Source organism: Exserohilum turcica (genome assembly GCF_000359705.1).
Source record: "Exserohilum turcica Et28A unplaced genomic scaffold SETTUscaffold_4, whole genome shotgun sequence".
NCBI classification, from domain to species: domain Eukaryota; kingdom Fungi; phylum Ascomycota; class Dothideomycetes; order Pleosporales; family Pleosporaceae; genus Exserohilum; species Exserohilum turcicum.
Genome location: NW_007360247.1, coordinates 2,112,465 through 2,134,025, shown reverse-complemented (window position 1 = coordinate 2,134,025; position 21,561 = coordinate 2,112,465). Strand labels below are relative to the sequence as shown.

The window sequence follows — 21,561 nt, the reverse complement described above, 5'->3', positions numbered from 1 at the left end:
ACCTTCTAGGCTTGTCGCCCTCTGGCTTGCCAGGAGAACCAGCACCGCCGGTAGGACCGTTGCCAGGCTTGTCTCCTTCAGGCTTGTCGCCCTCTGGCTTGCCAGGAGAACCAGCACCGCCAGTAGGACCGTTGCCAGGCTTGCCAGGCGACGAAGGGGAACCTCCAGGGCTTCCGTAACCAGGGCCGTTCGGGCCAGGCATGGTAGGGTAGCCTCCCGAGATGCCAGTCGACATAGGCACAGAGGGCTGAGGCTTGGAAGGAGGAGCCGCGCCATATTGAGGGCGGGGAAGAGCAGTGACGACGGTCACGAGAGTGAGAATGTAAGCGTACTTCATTGTTGCTTATTTGGATAGTAAAATCGAGAGAGCCTAGTGAAAAAGATTGTCGAAAGAAGGCAGGGAGCCGATTAGTGTTGACCGAGTGTCGTAGATTGGATTACTGAGAATCGAATGTAAAGCGAATGGTGGTGCTCTGCACAAAGGCAAGATAGTACGAGAGATAAAGAGAGAGGTAGTGGGAGAACTCAAGATGAGAAGCGAAAGTGATGAATGTTGGTGGTGTGTAATCGAGGTCGAGCCAGTGCATCTTATACTCGGAGGCTGGGTGATGGAGCATGATGGACTCTCTCGCCAGGCAAGCTCATGGCGTTGGATACTTTGCGCTAGTAGCTATTCTGGTAATGTTTCGAAACATGGGGCTCTTGCGTCAACGAAGCTATTGTTTTCGAGAGGATACAGACCAAAGCGTGTTAGCATGCCAAGGTCGTCTAGCACCAGACGGTTTCATCGTGGGAGCTACCCACTTTCGCGGCTGTTCAGTGAGTACATGGCATGCGGCGGGATCGACGTTGGTGCTGCAGGGAGACGGGCGCTGATGCTCGCCAGGGGAGTCGATGCGAACTTCTTGCCGCCTAAGCTCTTCGACACAACCAAGTGGACCAAGCTCCACTGCGGGTAGCTTTCATGGACGTGGACGGGGGCTAGTGTGGCTTCATTTGTCACTCGGCTATTCGTCATGGACACGGGGAATTGAGATCGGCTGCTTGGTGTATTGGTCGCGCTGGTGTCGCCGGCCTGCCCGCTGTTGGAGACGCCGTAGTCACACAGGTTGACGGGCATTAGCTGCTGCGCGATGAGACTCTGAAGAGCGTCGTTCACCAGACGAAGCGTTCGTCGGCAGTAGCAGCAGATAGTGCGGTGCTCTGGAATGCTGATCGGCCGCCCCCGTTGGTGGTCTGCAGTGGCTGCCCTGGGCGTGCTGGACGCACCGTAGAAAACACAGGAGTTATTTCCGACTCCAAACGGCCAGATGAAAGACATCCAGCCTCGTGCACAGGAGCTGGCAGGTCGAGAGGACGCAAAAGTGCCGTGTAGCCTACAAGACGCAGTCGTATCCATGTCCAAATGCGGACGGATCAAGAAGAGGGCCCGTGCACTGTGGAGACGGAGACGGCTAAGCTCTCGCCTAAAGCAAGCCATCGTCGCTCTTAAACTTCACACCGTCGTTTCCGCATGCCCTTTGAACCTCTCGACCGCCAACCAGCAGCGGCTCGTTTTCACAGACATGGCTGGCTCTTCATCTTTCTCCATGGCTTTGGACGCTAGCTCCCGAGCTATTGGCGCGAGGCTGGCCCCCGTCGCATGACTACACACAAAGCCTTGTGCCTCTCCGCTCAGCCATCGCCCGCCAAACCCCTAGCCACCGCGCTCATGGCGTCTTCGCCACCCTACGCCGAAACACGTGGTCCGTGAATCATGCTTGCACGCACATCAGCATGGCCGTGTACACGCTCCCTCAGCAGTCTAGATGCGCAGCCTCAAAAGTACGTTAGCGCCACTGCCGGTATGGCGCGCACATGGGCAAATCAAGAGCAGAGGCACCATGGCATCGTGAAACATGTCTGCTCGCGGGTTACAGCTGTGTAAACCCTCGACCGCAGTACAAGACCCATCCAGAGGCTCATGCGCAGACGAATATAGCAGCACACGACCTGGAAGGAGGTGGCCTGAGGTTGCCTGGTTCAGGGCACATGCTAGCATCTCCCAAACTGACTCACAGCTCCCCAACCCTCTGGGTTTATGCGCACTCCTTGTCACCAGCTATGGATCCCGGAACAGAAACTTTCAACAGCCGACGATCAACTGTGTTCAATGCTCGAAGAGACTTTATCCACATTCCTGGCCGGATTGCATCGAGTGCAACCATGAGTGGACAAGTCCGCGGACCGCAAGTGTACCGACCGGCCAGCCTCGCCCATCTCCAGGGGGCCCACACCAAGGTCCAGACGACGGCAAGTGTTCAATGTCTACGTCTGCAAGAATGACTTGCTGGTCTCCGTAGAAGAAGACAAGCGTTCCCAAAGGAATCTGACTAGTCTCGCGCCGCGCAACGCTAGATGACGTGACACCCACCACCCCTTTATGCACAGCAAAAGGCTCTCACCGCTCTGCCTTGCTGGCTCATCCATCACCAACTCCAAGCGTCTTGTTAGAGTTGCACTGCGGGCTCTCGCCAAGCAGTGACGGACCTCCTTTTACCAGCACTCAGCCTCCCTCTCCTGTAAACAGTAACAGCACGCGACCTTGAAGGCGGGCGGCAACTCAAGCTACATGCTGAGTCTAGCTGGAATAGGTCTCAATTGCCTACCCGCTAACTCTCTCACCCGCTCCTTTCCCGCAAACGCATACTTTTGCCACTACCATTTTCTGCGCCTTCGTACACAAATACTGTGCAGCCTGCCAAGTAACGCATTTCCCCCGTAATATGCATCCACATGCCTATTCATCAAAAGCGGATTCGCGCCAGAAACCTATGTACCCCTAACTTGTCCATCTCATGGCTTGCATAGGTGTACTTGCACGCCCACTTTGCCGAAGTTACTTGCTGCTGCAATCTTACTCGCAGACAAAGAAAATTGATATTTTTTCTCGATTCAAACAATCTTTTGAGTTTTTCCCTCTTCTTACTTCCTCTTCTTCGACGCCGGTGCAAACCCTCTTTTTTTGTGTGTGTGTATGTGTGTGGTTTAATCCAACTAAAGTCGTATTGGTTATGTAACCTGTCACTGCGAAGCTTGAATCTGGATTGCGTGTTTGTTGTTTACATGACCCTTTTTCCTCTTGTTGTTGTTAGGATATGCGAGCACTTGGATAGATGCATACATACACATACTTACACGCGCGCATGCACATTTTTTCTCTGCTGTAGAACGCAGAGGAAGGCAAAGGACGCGACATGGCATGAGCAGCGACTATAATTTTGCGATTCATGTACTTGTTATCAGGCAATACCACACATGACACTGGAACTTGTATCTCCTGCCCAGCAACACCACCAGCACTCGCACAATACGTACACTCAGAACCAAAAACTCGCAGTCGTGTATATCTGTAGCTGTGAACATATCGCAGTCTATGCAAATAACACTACACCTATGCATACACACACAACGAGCTGGTATCCGTGTTGGAAGCCTGACCCGCGCCTGCACCTGCGCCTGCGACTCGTTGATCCCCGCAGGATCGTCCGGAAGATCGGCTCAGGGGGTTGTTGGGGGTTTGGTTGGCGTTGGCGTTGGCGTTGGCGTTGGGCGGTTGACTCGTGTCACGTGCGTGGCGGACGTGCTTGTCACGTGGGGAAAATGATTGTGTTGTGCTGAGGGAGTGGTGAGGGTGGGAAGGGTCACGTGCCGTATGTATGTATGTATGTATGTATGTATGTATGTGTGTATGAATGGGAGTTTTTTTTGGCTAGGTGTGGGGGAAATAGCGATTCTATGTGGTTGAGAGGGGAGAGGATAGGGGGATGGGAGAAGGGTGGGACGAGGTGGTGGGAAAATGCGTTGGATAAAGGGTGTAGGTAGACATGATATATACAGAGTGTTGTGAGGAGGTTGGCAGGTGGTTATTGATGGATAGGCAGAGGAGAATGGAGAAAAAGTGATTTTATGAAGTGGAGAAAGCATCTAGGAAATATTGTTTCCAGCGGGTTAAAATTGTTTTTTTGTTCAATAAGAATATTCTTTTGTTTTTGTCTGAGTAGATACCCGGGAGACAAGCACAAGTGTAAAGAATATTATTTTTTTCTCAAGAAGGAAATGAGAAGAAGAACATCTGTGAAGGAAGTCACGTTCTGTTTCTATTCAGCCTGCTAGTTTTTTTTATACAAGTATTGCGGTTCTTAGAAAGATCATATGTGGTTCTTTTGAATTTACTACAGACTGCTTGTTTTGAAATGTGTTAAATTCATAGCTGACACAGTTCACTGGATATAGTCCTACTTAGTTGCAAGATATCTATAATGCATGGAAATATGTACCTATTAAAACTTACTCTTCTTCGACGGGCGTGAGGTAGGATTATTGGGGTTTTTGTTTCTTAAGAGTTTTAACGTGGTCAAATGAAAGCCGCTGCAACAAACATCTATATGCAGTATATCCAATACAGCTAATACTATAGAAAAGAAATTGCCATGATGTATATTTTTTCCATCTTGCAGATAATTTGCGGACTTAAATTTGTCTCCCACGGTGACATAATAATTTTTTTCCAAGCTTAGTGTAGTGTTTTTATTATAGAGCTATATCACCCGCCACTGAACTGCGAACTCCTTCCGTCTCAGTTTAAGTAATCATTAATTGTCTACTCATCTCATGTGCGTTTAGAAGTATTAGTACTTAGCAATACTCCACCCCATTTCCCCAAGGTTACCGCTGGATATACACCAGGCCAACCCCGACGAAAACGCGCCTCTTTCACACCACCAACAGTGCCTCTTAACAACAAAACACCGTATGAACAGAAACCGTTCCCCACATAATTTCTTATTCCTAGTAACGATCAAAACGATTTTCATAATAACGCCCCATATACAGCCAGCCATTGCCAGAAGGCTACCATCTCGGATGCAGATGCACAAATCCTAGCCGACCATATGTTTGAGCCACCGCCACCGCCACCGCCACAACTCCAGAACCATGAACCTGGAGTCCGGAAACGCACTGATACTCCGACCGTGCCCTTCCCACTTACTCAGCCTGGCGCATTATATGGCACTCGATCGCCAGGTCGATGCAACGTTGCAGCACCGCCGATCGAATGACGCCAGCCTGCCCCCATCTCTGTGCAACATTTTAGGTGTGGTCCGCAGCACCGCAATATGGGACTGCGGGTTTCCAGGAACCCGGGAGCATCGCTGTGTACCGGTTCTCAACCCGTCGTGCGGGAACCTCCATGTCTCAGATGGTCGTAAAGGGGCGCTGGAGACGCGTCGGAGATGTCTCCGAGGGGTAGCCTTGTCGTGTGCAGACCACACCTTTCCCCCATGGTCGCCGCAATCTCGCAGTGTCAAGAATAGAATGCGGATCGGATTGGGGGCTCCTGGTTGGGGTTGTGGGGAAAATGCTTGTGCTAGCACACGGAAGGGGGAATGCGGGTTGTGCTGGATACGTCATATGGGGTTGTGCCCTTTGTGAATCATGACGTGCGTGCGGTGCGAAGACGTAGGTGTAGGTACGTGCATGGCGTTCTGGGAGTGATATGGCATTTCTAGTCGCATCAATGAGCGAAGATCTCACTTGGTGCTTTCAGAATGCGGGCGCTACGGATCCGACGTGTGACATGCAAATGCTATTCGGATTCCTTCGTCATCTACGTCGTTGACCGCGTGACCGTCAGAATGCCTTGGAAACTTCGGTCACTGAGTCGGTTGATGCTACGCTTTTGGACACAAGGGTGCGAAGATCTCCATTGGCATGTCCATGATGCTGCGAGTCGTGCTATGCCATGAGGCTTCACTGCTCCTCACACTAGCATAGGCTGTATCCTGGTTGTGTTGTTGCGCTTTGTTTCGAATATATTGATATCATGATCATATATTATTATTATTATTGTTCTAGTTTAACGTCCTTTTTCAGCCCAAAGGGCTATATAAGACGTGTAGGGTTTTTAGGCCTACAAGTATCTAAGTAGGTTGTTTCTAGCTACAATATTTAGGAGGGGTTTTAACTAAATAAAGGTGAGGCTTGTAGCCTATTAGTTAGTAGGTAGGGGGTGGGATAGGGTAGGAGAGGTGTATAGCTACCTGTTACAGGTATTACTTCTCGTTTTCTATGTTTCCCTTATACTAGGCTTATGTCCTAGCCTTTGTTTCTTAAATAAAGGTAATAGTTGCTCCTATACCCTCTTTTGTTTAAAGGAGGATAGGTAGTAATAGATCACCTTCGCAGGCTTCTCTTAGTCCTTTTCTTTTCTCTCTATATAGATTACATCTAAATAGAATATAAGGTAGGTCTTGTATAGACCTATAGTTGTAGGGGCAACTATTAGAATCCACTTTCCCTTTCTTATATAGGTAGTCCCTTAGGTAATAGTGCCCCAGTTTAAGTTAGTAGAAAGCGCTAGAAATCTCTCTTCTAGTATTGCTAGAAATAGTAATTTGCTTTCTTATCTTCTACTTGTATTTTGCTGCGTACGTATGTGGATTCTTGCTAGTGGCTTTTTTCCTATACTATTTAAGTTAGCTTAGCCATTCTCTCTCTCCTAGCTGCTTAATTCGCGAGCTAGTAATAGCTAGGCTAGTTTTACTAGTAGAAGGAGGGTCTAGCTTTGTAGCTTCTTTAGCTAGGGCGTCTACTTTTTTATTTCTAGGGATATCTTAGTGGCCTAGTACCTAGTAAGGGCTAGGGCGTATACCTATCTCCTTTAGTTTCTTTGTTGCCTTTATACATCTAATTTACTATTCTTAGCCTAGATTATTAGAAGTAGTCTTTAACTTAAGTAGAGTAGCTTAATTATTTGTATAGACTTTTATATCTAAATAGTTCTTTACTAGCTCTATTGCTTTTTCTAGCTTTAGAGTAATACCTTCTAGTTTACTGTTATAAACTAGTTGGTTATTTTCTATAGTATATTGTTCTTAGGCTATTTATGTTGTTCCTAGATAGAATACAACCTCTACTCCTACACCTTTGCCTTACTTTGTAGCTAAGGCATTAGAATAGATAAATGGAAGGCTGTTATCTACTAGTTGTTCCTTGTAGTTATTTGCTTCTATATCTTTAGGCTCTTTAGATATATAGACCTTATATAGGATATTTAAGTTCTAAGGTGTAAAGGCGTAATGTTGTATCTCCTTAGTGTTTCTAGTAAGGACTGTAGAGATAGATCTAGTGATCTAATCTAGTTGTTCTCCTTTATTGTTAGTTATAGCAATATTAATTGGGTGGTTTGAGGCTAGTTTTTAAGCTCTAAAGGCGTATTGTCAAAGAGCGTTGTTTAACCTTACTCTAGGTGGGTAAAGGCAGGCCTCTACCTCACTAGGTATAGTTGGGGAGGTCTTAAATGTGCCTAGAATCTTCCTACACGCTCTATTTTGTAGTAATTGCCTTTGTTTAAGAGCTAGTTGTTGTTGTTTCTAGAAGATCTAACAACCATAGTCTGCTACGCTAGTGATGCAGGCAAGGTATAATTGTCTAAAGGCTCTAGGTAATAGGCCTTTATTGCTATTTGCTAGTCTGCTTAGCCAAGTAAAGGCTTAGTTTGCCTGTTAATTTCTAATAAAGCAGTGATCCTTGAACTTAAGGGCTTTGTCAAAGTAGATGCCTAGCTATCTAATTTGCTATTTTAGTTGAAAGGTCTCCTAGGTGGGTAGTGTGAGAGAATCTTGATCCTTTTTTAATCTAGTCCAATTTAATAGTTCAGTCTTTAAGCTGTCAAATTTGATTGCTAGCTCCTCTGCTAGGTTAAAGAGTTTTTAGGTCTCTTTTTCTAGTAATTTAACGTTTTTCTTAATAGATGTTGTAGATACTGATATCTGTAGGTCGTCTATATAAGAAGACGAGTAGATATTTCCATTTGTTGTAATTAACTAAAATAGTGGTTTTGTGTAGATTAAAAATAGGATTAGAGAAGTAGGGCTGCCTTGGGGCGTACTAGTGTTTACCTCCTGTAGATCTTCTACTTGGCTATCAAAGGATAGCTCTAGTAGTCTGTTTTCTAGGAAGGATTTAGTCTAGGATAGCAGGCAGTAGGGAAGTCCTTAATCCTTCATATTTTCTAGTAGCTTGTTTTTAGCCACGTGATCAAAGGCTCCTTTTATGTCTAGAAATATAGTTGTAGTAGTCCTATGCTTCTTTTTCTACTGCTGTATATTATTATAGAATAGGAGAGTGGCGTTAATTGCTAATTTCTTTAATCTCCCGCCTAACTGGGTAGGGTGGAGTAAGTCTGTTGTTTCTGCTAGTGCTCCTAATCGTCTTGCAAATAGTCTTTCTAGTACTTTCCCTAGGCAGCTTAAGAGTGAGATAACTCTATATGCCTTTGGGATAGAGTAGTCTGGCTTTCCAGGTTTCTTTAGAATAACTCCTTTAGCTTTTCTCTAGCACTTTAGTTGGTAGCTAAAATTAAATAGAGCTAAATATATCTTAAAGAGTAATTCTAGCTGTGCCTAATAGACTTTTTGGACTATATCCTGGCTAATTAAATCTAGTCCTGGCGAGGTAGCTTTTACGCTTACGCAGGCGAATTCGAGCTCTTCTTTTGTTAAAGCTAGCCACTCCTATCTACTATCTCCTTTGTAGGTATTTAGTAGTGGGGCTGGAGTAGATAGTAGTAGGGGGAAGAGATCTTCTCTAAAGGCTTGGCATTTTTCTCTAAAGGTCTCCTTGCCTTTAATAGCAGGTATCCTTATAGATAGGTTGTCTTTTGTGTAGGCCATAGCTTTAAATATCTCTTTTAGCGTCTCCTTTTGTAGGAGGGTTTCCTAGTAGTTGAGCTTTGCTTTTTTAATAGCTTTTAGATATCTGTATTTTGCAATAAGATACTTTTTTTTCTACTAGTTAATTTGGCTGTTGTCCTCTCTACTAGCTTCTCTTTTAAGGGCTCGAAAAGCTCTGTTTTGATCCAACTTTAGGTTATCTAGCTCACTAGTCCACTAAGGTTTTGGCTTTAGTTTCTAGCTAACTAGTAGGGTAGATTCTATCAGAGCTGTTTGTACTACTGTTGTAATATCTTCTCCTAGTTTCTCTAGTTTCTCTACTAGGGAGTTATCCTGACCTAATAGGATCTTTCTTGATAAATAGCTAGAGGTGTAGGGTAGGTCTAGTAGTTGTGCCTCCAGCTGTTGGTTGTTGACTTCTTCATTAAGTGTACTATTGAAGATGTCCTAGTTAGTCTTTTTAATATTGAATCTCTTTAGCTAGCTAGGTAGCTAGCCTAGGCTTTCAATACTAAAAAGGATTGCGTGGTGGTCTGATCCAACTCCTAGTATAGTTTGCCAGTCCTGGATTTTGGCAGCTATATCATTAGTTGCAAAAGTAAGATCTAGTACGCTTTCTTGCCGCATATTTACTCAAAAAAAGGTGCCAGTCCCTAGAGTATTTAGAAGAGAAAGGTTTTAGTTGTCTACCCACTCTACTAGATCCTCTGCTTCTTGGTTTAGGTTTTTATCCTATAGGCTCCATCTAGGGTGGTGGGTGTTAAAGTCCCCTAGTATAATTAAGGAGGGTTCTAGAGTCTCTTCAAGTAGGCGCCTTTGGATTGTTGTCTTGTTAAGCCCTTCTTTTAGGCTTTTTCTGTTATAAATGTTATATATATAGATCTTAGTTAAAGGGGAGAGTATTGTAATAGCTTGTAAATCGTTGTCGTCGCTAATATATAGGTTAACCTCTACATCTAGGTCTTTTCTAATATAAAAGAGCGTTCTTGGCCTTAACCCCTTATAAGTAGGGAGTATTTGAGTAAAGTCTTGGTGGGCGATTGATCTAGTATTCTCGTAGGTATGTCCCTTTAGTAGCCAGGGTTCCTGTATAGCGATAATCTTGGCGTTTACTTGAATAGCTAGATTTAGAGCGCTCTCTATAGCAGGGCTACTTCTATTAACATTTATTTGTAGGACTTTTAACATTCTAGTTAGAAGAGGTAGTAGTCCTAGATGTCCTAGCTTGTAGGATTTTGCAGTTTTGGCTGTTAGCTGCGTGGGGCTTGCTGCAATTTACACACTTAAAGATAGTGTGAACGCAAGGCTTGCCTCTGCTTGAACAAGAATTACACTTGTGGAGGCTAGTGTGGTGGGCTTCGCTGCAGATTTGGCAGGCTACTTTAGAGCATTTAGCCTCTAGGTGCCCAAAACCTTGGCATTTAGAGCACTGTTTAGAGTTATTGATAACTCTTAGTTTCTCTGCTCTAAGGCTCTGCCCTAGAATATAGAGCTTTCCTCTAATAATCATGATCATATAGATTATGTGCTATTTTTAGGATTCCGTGCATTGCAAGTCTAACAACTTCTATTGATACAGTGAAGCAATTGAGCAATTGGCAGATCTATCTGTTCAACGCATGCCTAATAAACAAGGACGTAGTGTTGAGACGACTGAGGAGTGTGAAGATATCTGTGATGGTTCTCCTGCATTACTTACAGCTTTGCTTTTCAACAACACTAGTTGTCTTAACAGAGCCAGCTGTCACAATACTGCCAGCTGACTTAGTACTACAATCCTTCTCAACGTCTTCGTCTTTCGCGGGCGGATCAGCTTTCTTGATACTCCTCCATTCCACCAATAGCGTGCCCAAGATCATGCAAGAACTCAGTCCCGCTACCACAAGGAACACGCGAGTCAACGAGTAGCTGTACGCGTTGATCACTGTACCGATATCATTCGCTGGCACAGTCTTTCGTAGCTCTGTCGCACCCGTGTGAATCACGGCTTGGGTATCGAGACCAGCGATACCCGAAAGTTGTTTCACAAGCTCTTGTGAAAACACGCTCTGACCAACGGCGAGGAATATAGCGCCACCCTGCTGCTGCACGAAGAACATGAGTGCCATGCCCAATGAGATGTCCGACGGCGGTAAGACAACTTGCGGGACTAGATTTGCTGTTTGCAAACCACACCCAAGGCCGATACCGTAGAAGACCTGGTAGCCTATCCATTTACTCGCGCTGGAGTGCGGTACAAGTGTGGAAAGAAGACCACTAGCGATAGCGCTCAAAATCGGTGAGACGAACATTGCTGGGTTGCAGTATCCAATCTTTTGGGTGCATGCTCCGGCTACGATGCCAGTGAGCACGAGGCATAGTACCAATGGGATAGTGCGTACGCCCGCTTCCATAGCAGTTTGGCCCTGTGCTGCTTGGAACCAGATCGCAAGGTAGTAGATTGCGTTCATCGAACCACCAGTCATGACGAAGACGAAGAACATAGCGCCGCCGACGGAGCGGTTGAGTACGACACGAGCGGGTGCCATTGCTGTTTCTGGCATCTTGAACTCGACGACTAAGAATGCGACGAAAGTCACTGCGAAGGTGATAAGAAGGCCGATGATCTTGGGTGCCGACCAGGGATCCGTTGTACCTCCCCACTGAAGCGCGAGTATGAGAGATACCATTGAAGGTATGAAGAACAAAAGGCCAATGGGATCTAGACGCTTGATTTGCGCCCAGATGGATAGATCCGTTTTCGGTGAAGACTCAAGTTGTAGGAAGAAGAAAATGACAGCGAAGGTGACTCCACCGATGGGAAGGTTGATATAGAAACACCAACGCCATCCGAGGCTCCTTTGAGAATGTTAGCTGGAGACTTCTATGAAAGTGGGGGAGTCGGCGTACGCATTGTCTGTAAAGGTACCTCCCAGAAAGGGCCCAAGAACAGAGGCTACCCCAAAGGCGAGGCCAAAGAAGGAAATGAATAACGGTCGCTTCGGAAGCGGTATGAGAGGGATAACCGACATGATGGATCCGCAGGTGATGCCCGCCGCTCCGATGCCCGCAATCGCTCGGCCGACAATGACTGTGATGCTATCAGCTCATATAGGCTCGCGTGGATTGACAAGTTTTCTTACGAGTTGTAGAGGTAGGAGCAGCGCCGCATATAGCACTCCCAACTTCAAATATGAAGATTGCGATAAGGAATGTCCGCTTCGTATCGTACAGTTGGTAGAGCTTGCCGTAAAGCGGATTGAAGATGGCACATGTGAGCATGTATCCGCTGCCATACCACCCAATGTCTGAGATGGAACCAAAGGTATTCGTGATTGCAGGTATCGCAGTGGCTGCTGTGGGTTAGGAATGTCGATTGCAATATACTTGGATACGTACCAACAATCATGCGGTCCAGTGCAACTAAAATGAAGCAAAAATAGATTGAGATCATGATCAGCCAAAACTGAAATGATTTAGATTTGAAGTCCTTCTCTGCATCGGCCTGCTCATTGGAGTCCGAAGGCTTAGACATATCCCGTTGCTGTGGTTGAGTCGAAGAGATCGACTCCCGGCTGAGGTGTGTTTCGCCCATTGTATCTTCCTTGAGCGTCGTTTGGACTCGTGTTCAACTCGATAGTGGTCTGCAGGGAATGATAGCTGTGACCGGGCCTTTTATACGGGAAGATTTCCGGTATTCCTAATACCCCGAGTAAGTTGCCTGGCTATTCGAGCGTTTCGGGAGATAGTAAAGTCCGATAGCGGATCGAGGTGTGCAAGACGGACATGACTTGGCTTCGGCCCATCCTCAAGTACTGGAAATAATAGGTTATTCAAGGGAGCATCTCGGGAATAGAATACTGTGCTCGTTGTTGGACTATGTAAATGGCTGGTACAGAGTTAGGTGAGAGTCACGTGATCTTCTCGGGCATTAATATTGCCCGAAATCTGGCCTGCCAAAGATAAACAACGCAGACTCCACGCATGACTCGCCATGATTGGCGAGATAGCCTTGTTCCATACCAGGCCCATAAGCTGTCCATACATGTAAATCGAAGCTGCTGCCTGGGTCAGTCTCTAGAAGAAGCATGAGATCAATCCTCGCAGCGTGCCAGAGCTCATACTGAGTAGAGTGAGCAAATGTTCATGTGGCTGTAGCTTGACGTGTAAAAAGCGAATAATGAGGTCACTTAATGTTAAAATAGTGTAGCGAGATGCACGTGCATGCTCGCAGGGTCTATACGAAGGAGTTCGTATTCTTATGTTCCCTTCTTTCACTCACGTGTTTAGCTTATCATTTTTACCTACTACTATAACATGATTATTTTATTTCAAATGCACGTGTTAGAACCTTGATATAGAAAGTGATGCCTTCTGAGTCTTGATAATATAAGATCTGCTTTGGTCGTGTTATTGTGCTGTTGCCCGGTAGAAATGTGCGCCTAGATGGGGACAAAATACGAGCTCCTTCGTACGCTGTAAAGCTTACTTCAGCAAGCTTAGACGGCGGCCCTTAGTGGGCAAGACGAATAAATAGTTTGTAATATACCTATTCTAACTCCGCTCCTAGATGATACTTTATAGCCTCTAAGTAAGCTTTCTTAAAAGCTAATACTATGTATGACAAGGTATAGATATTTGACATATATTCTATTAGGATCAAAATATCAAAGTGCAGAGCCCTGAAGTACTAAGACGATGCACGAGAGTACTTCTTTTCGAATGCGCTCTCACTAATACACCATAGAGGGCCCACTAGAATATTTTTAGACAATAGAACGAAGTTGCTGCAGCATGCTGCGTTACAACAACTCTGCCATCTCAACCTAGCCTGCTGAGATGGCGAATCGGTGCACATACAGCCAATCTAGACCAGGAAGCTTCGCGCACAGTGATAGTTCTGCCTAATAGATAGTCATTCGGCTGCTGTATAGCCCATATAACGGCAAGAAAAGGCGTAAATTTTGACAAGAATCGTGATAAAACATGAGAAGGAAAGACAGTATGAGCCCATTAATATAGTAAAGATCGCAAAGGGACTGGAGAAGAACAGTCTGAAAGCAACACCAAAGGCAGATCAAATTGAAACAGATGCGATATAGGGACGGCGATTGATACTAGCATTCCCTCAATCCACTATTTTACTGCACAGGATAAACTGCCCCGCTGTTGATCAAACATCACATGATATGTCTTGGCACACAGCACACAAACACTTCTCCAGGATCTTTCCCAGCTGGCTACACTGAATAGATGAAATCCATCCGAATAGATGAGACCCGTCCATTCACATGCGACATGTGCTGTCGGCCCAAACAGAAACGTGGGGAAGAACAAAGAGCAATGTCACAATTAAGTCGAGTAACATGTTAGTCATACACAAACGGGGTAAACTAAATCCAGTATGAAACTATTTTGCGAAGGCATGTGTAACGCGCACTGACTGTTTTGGGTCAGAATAAAGTGCCGAGGCGGAGCCAAGCGCTTGCATCGTCTTCTAGAAAACTTCGAAACCCGTGACAGCTATAACAGATGTTCTCTTGTGGAAGAACTATTCATGCCTACACACGTTCAGTCTGAACCTCCAGTAGCGTGTGTGTGTCAAAGTATCGCCGGTTAAAGCCAGATAGGGCGTGCGCTGCGAAGGCTAAACGATTAACGCCTATGCTATGCTAAGTCAGACGACTAAACACCCACTCCGCACACATCACACACGTCATTTTCATACTGTTGCATCCCTTTCGAGTTTACACTTCAGAATCTCCACGGGGAGGGTCACTAGTCAGACAAGAGTTCTTGGCGATGCATGTGTTCTTGGTGTTCTTGGTGTTCATGCTCACGGCTTGGTGGCCCTCTCTTCGAAACTGTGGTAGCAGCTTGTCATCTAGATGGCCTATTGTTTGTTCTTGTCACACGTAGTTTCTGGAGTATAAAGATGAGCACTTGCGCAACATTTGCAAATCACCGCAGCATCAGCACTCGGCCCACTCTCACTTACATTCTTTCGGTCTCGCAGGTTGACGACACTCACTTTTTCAATCTTCATTTCAAAGATTCAAGTTCAAACCTACAAGCCGGTCTTTTCTCCAATTTCCAATCCTACCTCACTCTTTCCAACTTTCTCCAACTCTTCCCAACACCTTCAACATGCATCCTTCCACTATCGCAGCCATTTTGGCCTTCACTGCTGGCATGACTGTCAGCGGCGCTCCCACTGCCGAACCAATCCAGAAGCGGGAGGCGCAGCGAGGCCACGGTCGCCGTATTGGCAATGTTGCAGAGGGCATTGGTGGTGGCATTGGCTTCATCGCTGATGGAATCACGATTGGCCAATTCGTCCAGGGCAAGAATGTGAAGAGGGAGGCACGAAAAGGCCGCGCTGGCCGTGTCGGTGATGTTGCAGAAGGCATCGTCGGCGGCATCGGTGCCGTCTCTGATGTACTTACTATTCACCAGGCCGTCCAAGGTCAGAATGCGAAGAGAGAGGCACGAAAGGGCCGTGCTGGCCGTGTTGGCGATGTGGCCGAAGGCATCGCTGATGGCATTGGCGCTATCTCCGATGGAATCACTATTGGTCAATTGGTCCAGGGCCAGAACGTGAAAAGAGATGCACGAAAAGGTCGCGCTGGCCGAGCTGGAGATGTAGCCGAGGGCATCGCTGGTGGCATTGGCGCTGTCTCTGATTTGTTTACCATTCACCAGGCCGTCCAGGGTCAGAATGCGAAGAGAGAGGCACGAAAAGGTCGCGCTGGTCGAGCTGGAGATGTAGCCGAGGGCATCGCTGATGGCATTGGCGCCATTTCGGACGGCATCACTATTGGCCAAATCTTCCAGGGTCAGAATGCGAAGAGAGAGGCACGAAAAGGTCGCGCTGGCCGAGCTGGAGATGTAGCCGAGGGCATCGCTGATGGCATTGGCGCCATTTCGGACGGAATCACGATTGGCCAAATCTTCCAGGGCCAGAATGCAAAGAGGGAGGCACGGAAAGGCCGCGCTGGTCGAGCTGGAGATGTAGCCGAGGGCATCGCTGATGGCATTGGCGCCATCTCTGATGGAATCACTATTGGCCAACTCGTCCAGGGCCAGAATGCAAAGAGGGAGGTACGAAAAGGCCGCGCTGGCCGTCTCAGCGATATCCGTGAGCCTCCAGAGGCGAGCTTTCCCGTTATTGACCCCAGCCAATTTCAGAAGCGGGACCCTCAGCGCCCTGGCCGAGCTGGACAAGTTTTTGGTGATTTCCCTAGTATCACGTATACCGGAACTCCAGAGGACATGATCGATATTGCCAACCGCCAGAAAGAGAAGCGGGATCCTCAGAGTGGTGGCCGAATTACACGAGCGGGTGATGACATTCGTTTCTCTCGAGACGGTAGCGCCAGAACTCTTCCAGCGATCGATCACGACTTTACTATCCACGGCCAGAAAGAGAAGCGAGACCCTGAGCCCCATGGCCGAGGTGGTCGACTTAGCAATTTTGTGGACGGCTTTACGGACGGTATCGGCGCCTTTAATGATGCCATGTACATCCACGATACCCTTCAGGGCCAGAATGCGAAGAGGGATATTTCGACTATCAACGATTTGGTCAACTACAATAAGATCCACTACGACTTTCCACCCCTTCACCATGAGAAGCGGGACCCTCAGCGCCGTGGCCGACTTGGCCGACTCGGTAATTTCGTTGACGGTGTTACTGACGGTATCGGCGCCTTTAACGATGCAATGTATATCCACGATACTATCCAAGGATCTCAGCCTGCAAAGAGGGATGCTATGGCCCACATCGGCCCATTGTCAGCTGCAGAATTGAAGTTTGAATCGAGACCCGACTCCGTCATGATCGGCGTTCCCCACGAACATTATGTCGAGAAGAGGGATGCTAAGATTGACCGTGAAACTGGACACATCGCGTTGCCCGACGGTCACCCGTTGAAGGGTTATTTTAGCGACGTTACCGGTAGCACGGGTGAACTCCACCACGGTCTAACTGCGAAGAGGAATGTGCAAAGGATTGACACGGCAATCGATACCACCTTCGACAATTCTCATAGCGCGAATGCGATCGAACATGCTCTTCGGGGATCTCGACCTACGAAGGGACATGCTATATACGAGGCTGGCAATGTGAAGAGGGACGGTGTACATCACTTTGACACGGCAGATTACACCCTCGGCCTTGACAGCGAAAACCCATCTCCAGCATTTGAGAAGCGAGACCCTCAGCGCCATAGCCTATCTGATATCGGTTTTATTGGCGGGAGTGTGGGAGACCAGCTCCTTTGGGAGCTAAAAAATGGGAAGAAGTCGGGAACCGTGAATGTGAAGAGGGATGGTGTGAACCGGTTCGCCACGGGAGAAGATTACACCCTCGGCCTTGACAGCGAAGATCTATCTCCAGAATTCGAGAAGCGGGACCCTCAGCGCCGTGGCCGACTCGGTCAACTTGGTAGTGTCGCTGAGGGCTTCGCTGGAGCCATTGGTGTTATTTCAGACGGGTTCACTATCCACGGTGCTATCAAAGGCCAGTAGGCCTAGGTACTCAGCGTGGATAGAAGGGTCCGCAGCAAGGCAGCGCCTGGCGGGCTGGAGATGGCGTTGATCGCAGGTTACGAAGACAAATTGTTTTATGATTTTTGAAGCGATAGACTAAATTGATCAATGCAATGAATTTTAACCATCTTGAACTGTTTAGTGCGTGAACCACTACTAGTGCACAATACATTTCTGAGCTACGAGAAAATTGAAAACTTACCGTGCTGAAAGCGGTCATGAAGCTGGTGTCCTGTAAACGCTGGGTTGAATATTGGATGCAGTTCTTACCAATGTTGGTAAGTAGGATTAAGCAAAGGATCCCTGTTACAGAACGTCAGCATCAACACCTTGGCATAGTTTAGACCACTAATGGCCGCGATACCGAGAGCTAGTCTACTCCAATGTCTTTTTGCAGCAGAAACCCACATTTTGGATTCTAGTGTACAATTAAAGCTGCAACCATAGACGCCATCAACAGCTTAGCCTCGGACACCTACACACATGAGTATGTGTAGATGGTGATTCCAGACAAGAAGTCTCAACTGGAAGACGATGTACTGGAGAGTCATTATCATAATTTTACGTATGTCTTCATCTAGATCCTAATAATGCCGTGTCGCTGGCCTGCTCATGGCATGTTCGGGTTTGGTGGTCCCTTTGCCAACTTAAAATGGCCAGGATGTAAATTCTGGAACACCTGCGCTGGGTCGTATTTCTTGCTCACAGAGATGAGTTTGGCGACATTAGCTGGTCCATACGTAGCGATCGGATCCATAAACTGAGAAGCGTAGTTCATGTAGATGTAATCATTGTCCACACCCTTGCTCTTTGCCTCAGCCTTGACCTTTTGAATAACAGTCGAGAAGAACTTGAAAATGGCGGCCTCGCCCTCGGGGCTAGCGAACGATGCACTCATGTTCATGATGAATATTGGGCCTTTGGCGGGAGAGAGACCGAGCGCGTTCCCACCGTTTTTCTGCATACTCTTCAGTTGGCCTTCTGTGACAGGCTGGATTGAGATGGTTGGGAAGGCACCCTTGACATCTTGAACATTGGATATAAGTGAGTAGAAAGTATCAACTAGGAAGGTGAAAAGTTCCCGGTCGACCTTGAAGGTAGCGTCCCACTGCGTTTGTAGGGAGCCGAGCGTATCGTTAGGCGAACCGCCGTTCAACTTGATGGTAAGATCGCTAAGATAACTGACACCCGTGTCGTCCATTACAGGTGTAAGTGTGTTGAAATCAGCAAAGACAGAGGCATTTGCGACTGGCTGAGCATAGTGAGTTTGAACGATGGCGATCTTGCCAATTCCAGGGTAGTTGCCAAAGGATACGATTTCAGCAGCATCAGTATCTTTCGAAGACTCGACAGTGGCAAAGTTGAAAACGGCATCAAGGACAGCCTTGAAGTTGTTCTCTGCAAAGATGCGCTGACCGCCCCACATCTTGCCGAGAGGGAAAGCCTCGAGCTTGAAGTTGGTCACAATACCAAAGTTGTTTCCACCACCACGAAGAGCCCAGTACAGGTCAGGATATTTGGTAGGCGTGGCAGTCACGACGAGGCCAGATGCTGTAACGACTTCATAGCTTGCGACATTATCGCACGCCCAACCCATCTTGTTGGAAAAGAATGAGATGCCGCCACCAAGAATGAGACCGGGCACACCTACTGAGGCCATCTGGGCCATTGTTATTGGAAACAAAGCCCGCATATGAGGAGGCGACTTACTCTACCGCCAACAACGCTGACGCCAGAATTCTCGAGCGTCCTGTAGACATCGACCCATCGAGTTCCAGCGCCAACATTGGCGAATTTCTTGTCACTCGAAACAGCAACCTGGTTGAAGCGTTCCATATAGACAGTGATGCCTCTTTCGATGCTGGATGCCCCAGCAAAGGCGGCATGACCACCGCCCTTTACAGCAAATTGACATTGGGCCAAACGAGACACCAAGATCAGCGAGGATACCTCAATCGTGTTGGATGGCTTGAAGACACATTGTGGGCTAACTGAGCTCTGTTGAATACTCCAGTAGGCACCAGTAAAAGTATCATATGACGATGTATTCTCGGAGAGAAGTTTGTCGCTACCATAGATGAGCTTCAAGGAAGAGCACTTGAAACTAATTAGCAAACCAGACGGAAAAGTTAAGTTCAGACTGAGAGCTTACGGCAATTGAACAACCACTAAGCAGTGTTCGTTGCGACAAGGCGGCGAGCTCTGGGATGGCAGATACATTGACCCCATTGGAGATCAAAGCCTCGGTAACATTGAAGCCTCCTGGCTCAAAGATACCTGTTTGCGCCAAAACAGCTGCGACAATGGTACTAAGCGGAAGGAGCACCTTCATATTGGAAGCAGTAAGAGGAAAAAGGGAGCTGAGCGGGCTCCAAGACATCGAAGCCCATATTGTACAAGCAGCACGACTTGAATTATGTATCTTAGCGACCAGGAGTGGAAGGTGCTCCGCAGAAGAGGATTGGCGTCTGCGCGCGGGGTTCATCTTGGCTGACCTCCCATAGCCTTCGGCATGCAATATACAGAGTCTGAGGTGGTTGGACTCAGAGGATGCGGATCTTCATGGTGGTGGCGAAGAGTTGGATTTAGTGGGACCAAAGTTGGACTTTGCTGGGTAGCAAACCCCCTTTGCGGCATTCAGTGCTGCTGGAGATCTCGCAGGTTGGCTTCATCCAAGCTGGCCATGGTCTAGAAGCAATAGTAATCACATAATTTACAATGATAGATCACGGGAAAGAGACGATAGTGGAGAGAAGCAGAACTGGTGTAACCCGTGGACTGGCGGCCTTGTCTAGGCAGCGCCAAGGAACCCTGAATGCCAAGTTTTATGGAACGCAGCGATATTGCCGTTCAGGCGAGGGTGTCGGCTCGGTTTTGTCTCATCGAATGTGCATACTCACGGCAAAAACCTTCCAGTTCATGCTTCTTGTTGACCGGAACCGGGGCTATGTATTGGGAGAAATGCCAACCAGAACTTCCATCGAGGTTGCGTTTGTTTTCACCCTCCACTAGGCACATACCCTACGATGAAGAGCCTTTATCGGGACACTATACATATACATTCGTCTCTCGACTAGTGTGATCCTCCTCGAGCCGCGTTCAATGCACTCTTGGATCTTGATGGCTACATAGCCAATCAGCCGCCTGATTGCGGCCCCGCAACATGGCCAAGAAATATACGGCTGCCCCATCAGGTGCTTGTTCCGGCAAACAATTCCTTGGGAGCCATCGCTTACTCTCATCAATATGCGATACGATACTGACATGGGAATCGGCCAATCTTTGTTCTCTTCTGAAGTCTTGGTGGAATAGGGTGCTTTCAAGCCCCATGTTGAGTTCTAACACCTTGTTATCGGTGGCATATTTCCAGTATTCGTTTTGAACGGCTATCAGCCATTTCGAACTGAACAAATCGTCAAAACATAACTTTGAGGGACAATAAAATAGAGTCAAAAAAACGACACAGCTAGGCATATAGTTGGCATGTGCGGTGTTGGGCCACCACTTCAATCTCTCGTTGAACAAGAATCTAGCTCACACATCCTTAGCTGACTTCAGATCCCGTTGGAGATAGTCCCAGGGATCTTCAGTTCTGGATTATGGATCCCCTCAATATACGGTGACATATGTACATCAGGTACGAAGGATTCCAGTCCCGAATCTCCAAATACGCAACCAGCCACTCTCCCAGCCACTCTAAGCTGCTCAAGACCTCCAGTGCTAAGCATGACACTCCGAGCCATCAATCTTAGACATTGAGTTCCATGCCTCTATTATTTAAGATATCCATCACTAGACTTGAGCTAGTCTGTACAAAGCACCCATGCTCATCCTCGTTTTGTTGCTCATTCCGTTGCGTCCCAACCGCTAGCTTGCTAAAGGAAGACCATTCGAGCTGCGAGACGTTCTTATTGAACCTCTGTTGGATATTATTAATAAGTCAGCCCAGTATTTACAACAAGACATGGTGAGCCATTATAGCCTTTTGCTTCGTGGTTAATTGTTGCGTTGTGGTTGTTCCACAATCATCACGGTTAGTGTTAACGTGCTTTACTTAGTCATGGATTTGCATTGTGACAAGTAGCATTGTCACGTGTTACAGTCTCAATACACAGTTCTCGAAAGGCAAATGCGGCCACACCCCAATGAGATTTGGAGAATCATCTTCAGCCTCTACTTTGCGTACGCTGTTGATGTAGCCGCCGACCTAGCAAGTATGTTCTAAAATATTAATGTAGTCCCGAATAATTCTACTTGGCGTAAAAGTCGCGTTCCTTCCTACACGTCTCACATGGAACCCGCAAATACCCTAGAG

General features: G+C 47.2%; 6 protein-coding genes across 6 annotated transcripts in view; 2 read left to right on the top strand and 4 right to left on the bottom strand.

The window, feature by feature from the left end:
* SETTUDRAFT_164484 (uncharacterized protein) overlaps positions 1–518 on the bottom strand; it is a 3,278-nt gene extending 2,760 nt beyond the window's left edge. Inside the window, exon 1 of the mRNA XM_008030426.1 lies at positions 29–518. Coding sequence (XP_008028617.1) covers positions 29–276 — 248 coding nt within the window. The 5' untranslated portion in view covers positions 277–518. The remainder of the gene's footprint in view (positions 1–28) is intronic.
* Positions 519–796: 278 nt separating this feature from the next.
* SETTUDRAFT_33270 (uncharacterized protein) lies at positions 797–1,480 on the bottom strand (the record flags this gene model as incomplete). The annotated part of the gene is made up of 1 exon (XM_008029927.1): positions 797–1,480. The coding sequence occupies one exon, from the start codon at positions 1,478–1,480 to the stop codon at positions 797–799; it is 684 nt and encodes a 227-aa protein (XP_008028118.1).
* Positions 1,481–1,857: 377 nt separating this feature from the next.
* On the top strand, positions 1,858–2,413 carry SETTUDRAFT_42916 (uncharacterized protein; the record flags this gene model as incomplete). Its single annotated transcript, XM_008029979.1, has 1 exon — positions 1,858–2,413. One exon carries the CDS (start codon positions 1,858–1,860, stop codon positions 2,323–2,325), a length of 468 nt encoding a protein of 155 aa, XP_008028170.1. The 3' UTR covers positions 2,326–2,413.
* A 7,995-nt stretch (positions 2,414–10,408) lies between these two features.
* On the bottom strand, positions 10,409–12,231 carry SETTUDRAFT_92157 (uncharacterized protein; the record flags this gene model as incomplete). The annotated part of the gene is made up of 4 exons (XM_008030425.1): positions 10,409–11,552; positions 11,607–11,787; positions 11,840–12,049; positions 12,096–12,231. The coding sequence occupies 4 exons, from the start codon at positions 12,229–12,231 to the stop codon at positions 10,409–10,411; spliced, it is 1,671 nt and encodes a 556-aa protein (XP_008028616.1).
* Positions 12,232–14,843: 2,612 nt separating this feature from the next.
* SETTUDRAFT_33267 (uncharacterized protein) lies at positions 14,844–17,225 on the top strand (the record flags this gene model as incomplete). The annotated part of the gene is made up of 1 exon (XM_008029926.1): positions 14,844–17,225. One exon carries the CDS (start codon positions 14,844–14,846, stop codon positions 17,223–17,225), a length of 2,382 nt encoding a protein of 793 aa, XP_008028117.1.
* A 631-nt stretch (positions 17,226–17,856) lies between these two features.
* Positions 17,857–19,578, bottom strand: SETTUDRAFT_92749 (uncharacterized protein; the record flags this gene model as incomplete). Its single annotated transcript, XM_008030424.1, has 3 exons — positions 17,857–18,906; positions 18,957–19,343; positions 19,471–19,578. 3 exons carry the CDS (start codon positions 19,576–19,578, stop codon positions 17,857–17,859), a joined length of 1,545 nt encoding a protein of 514 aa, XP_008028615.1.
* Between the last annotated feature and the right edge of the window lie 1,983 nt (positions 19,579–21,561).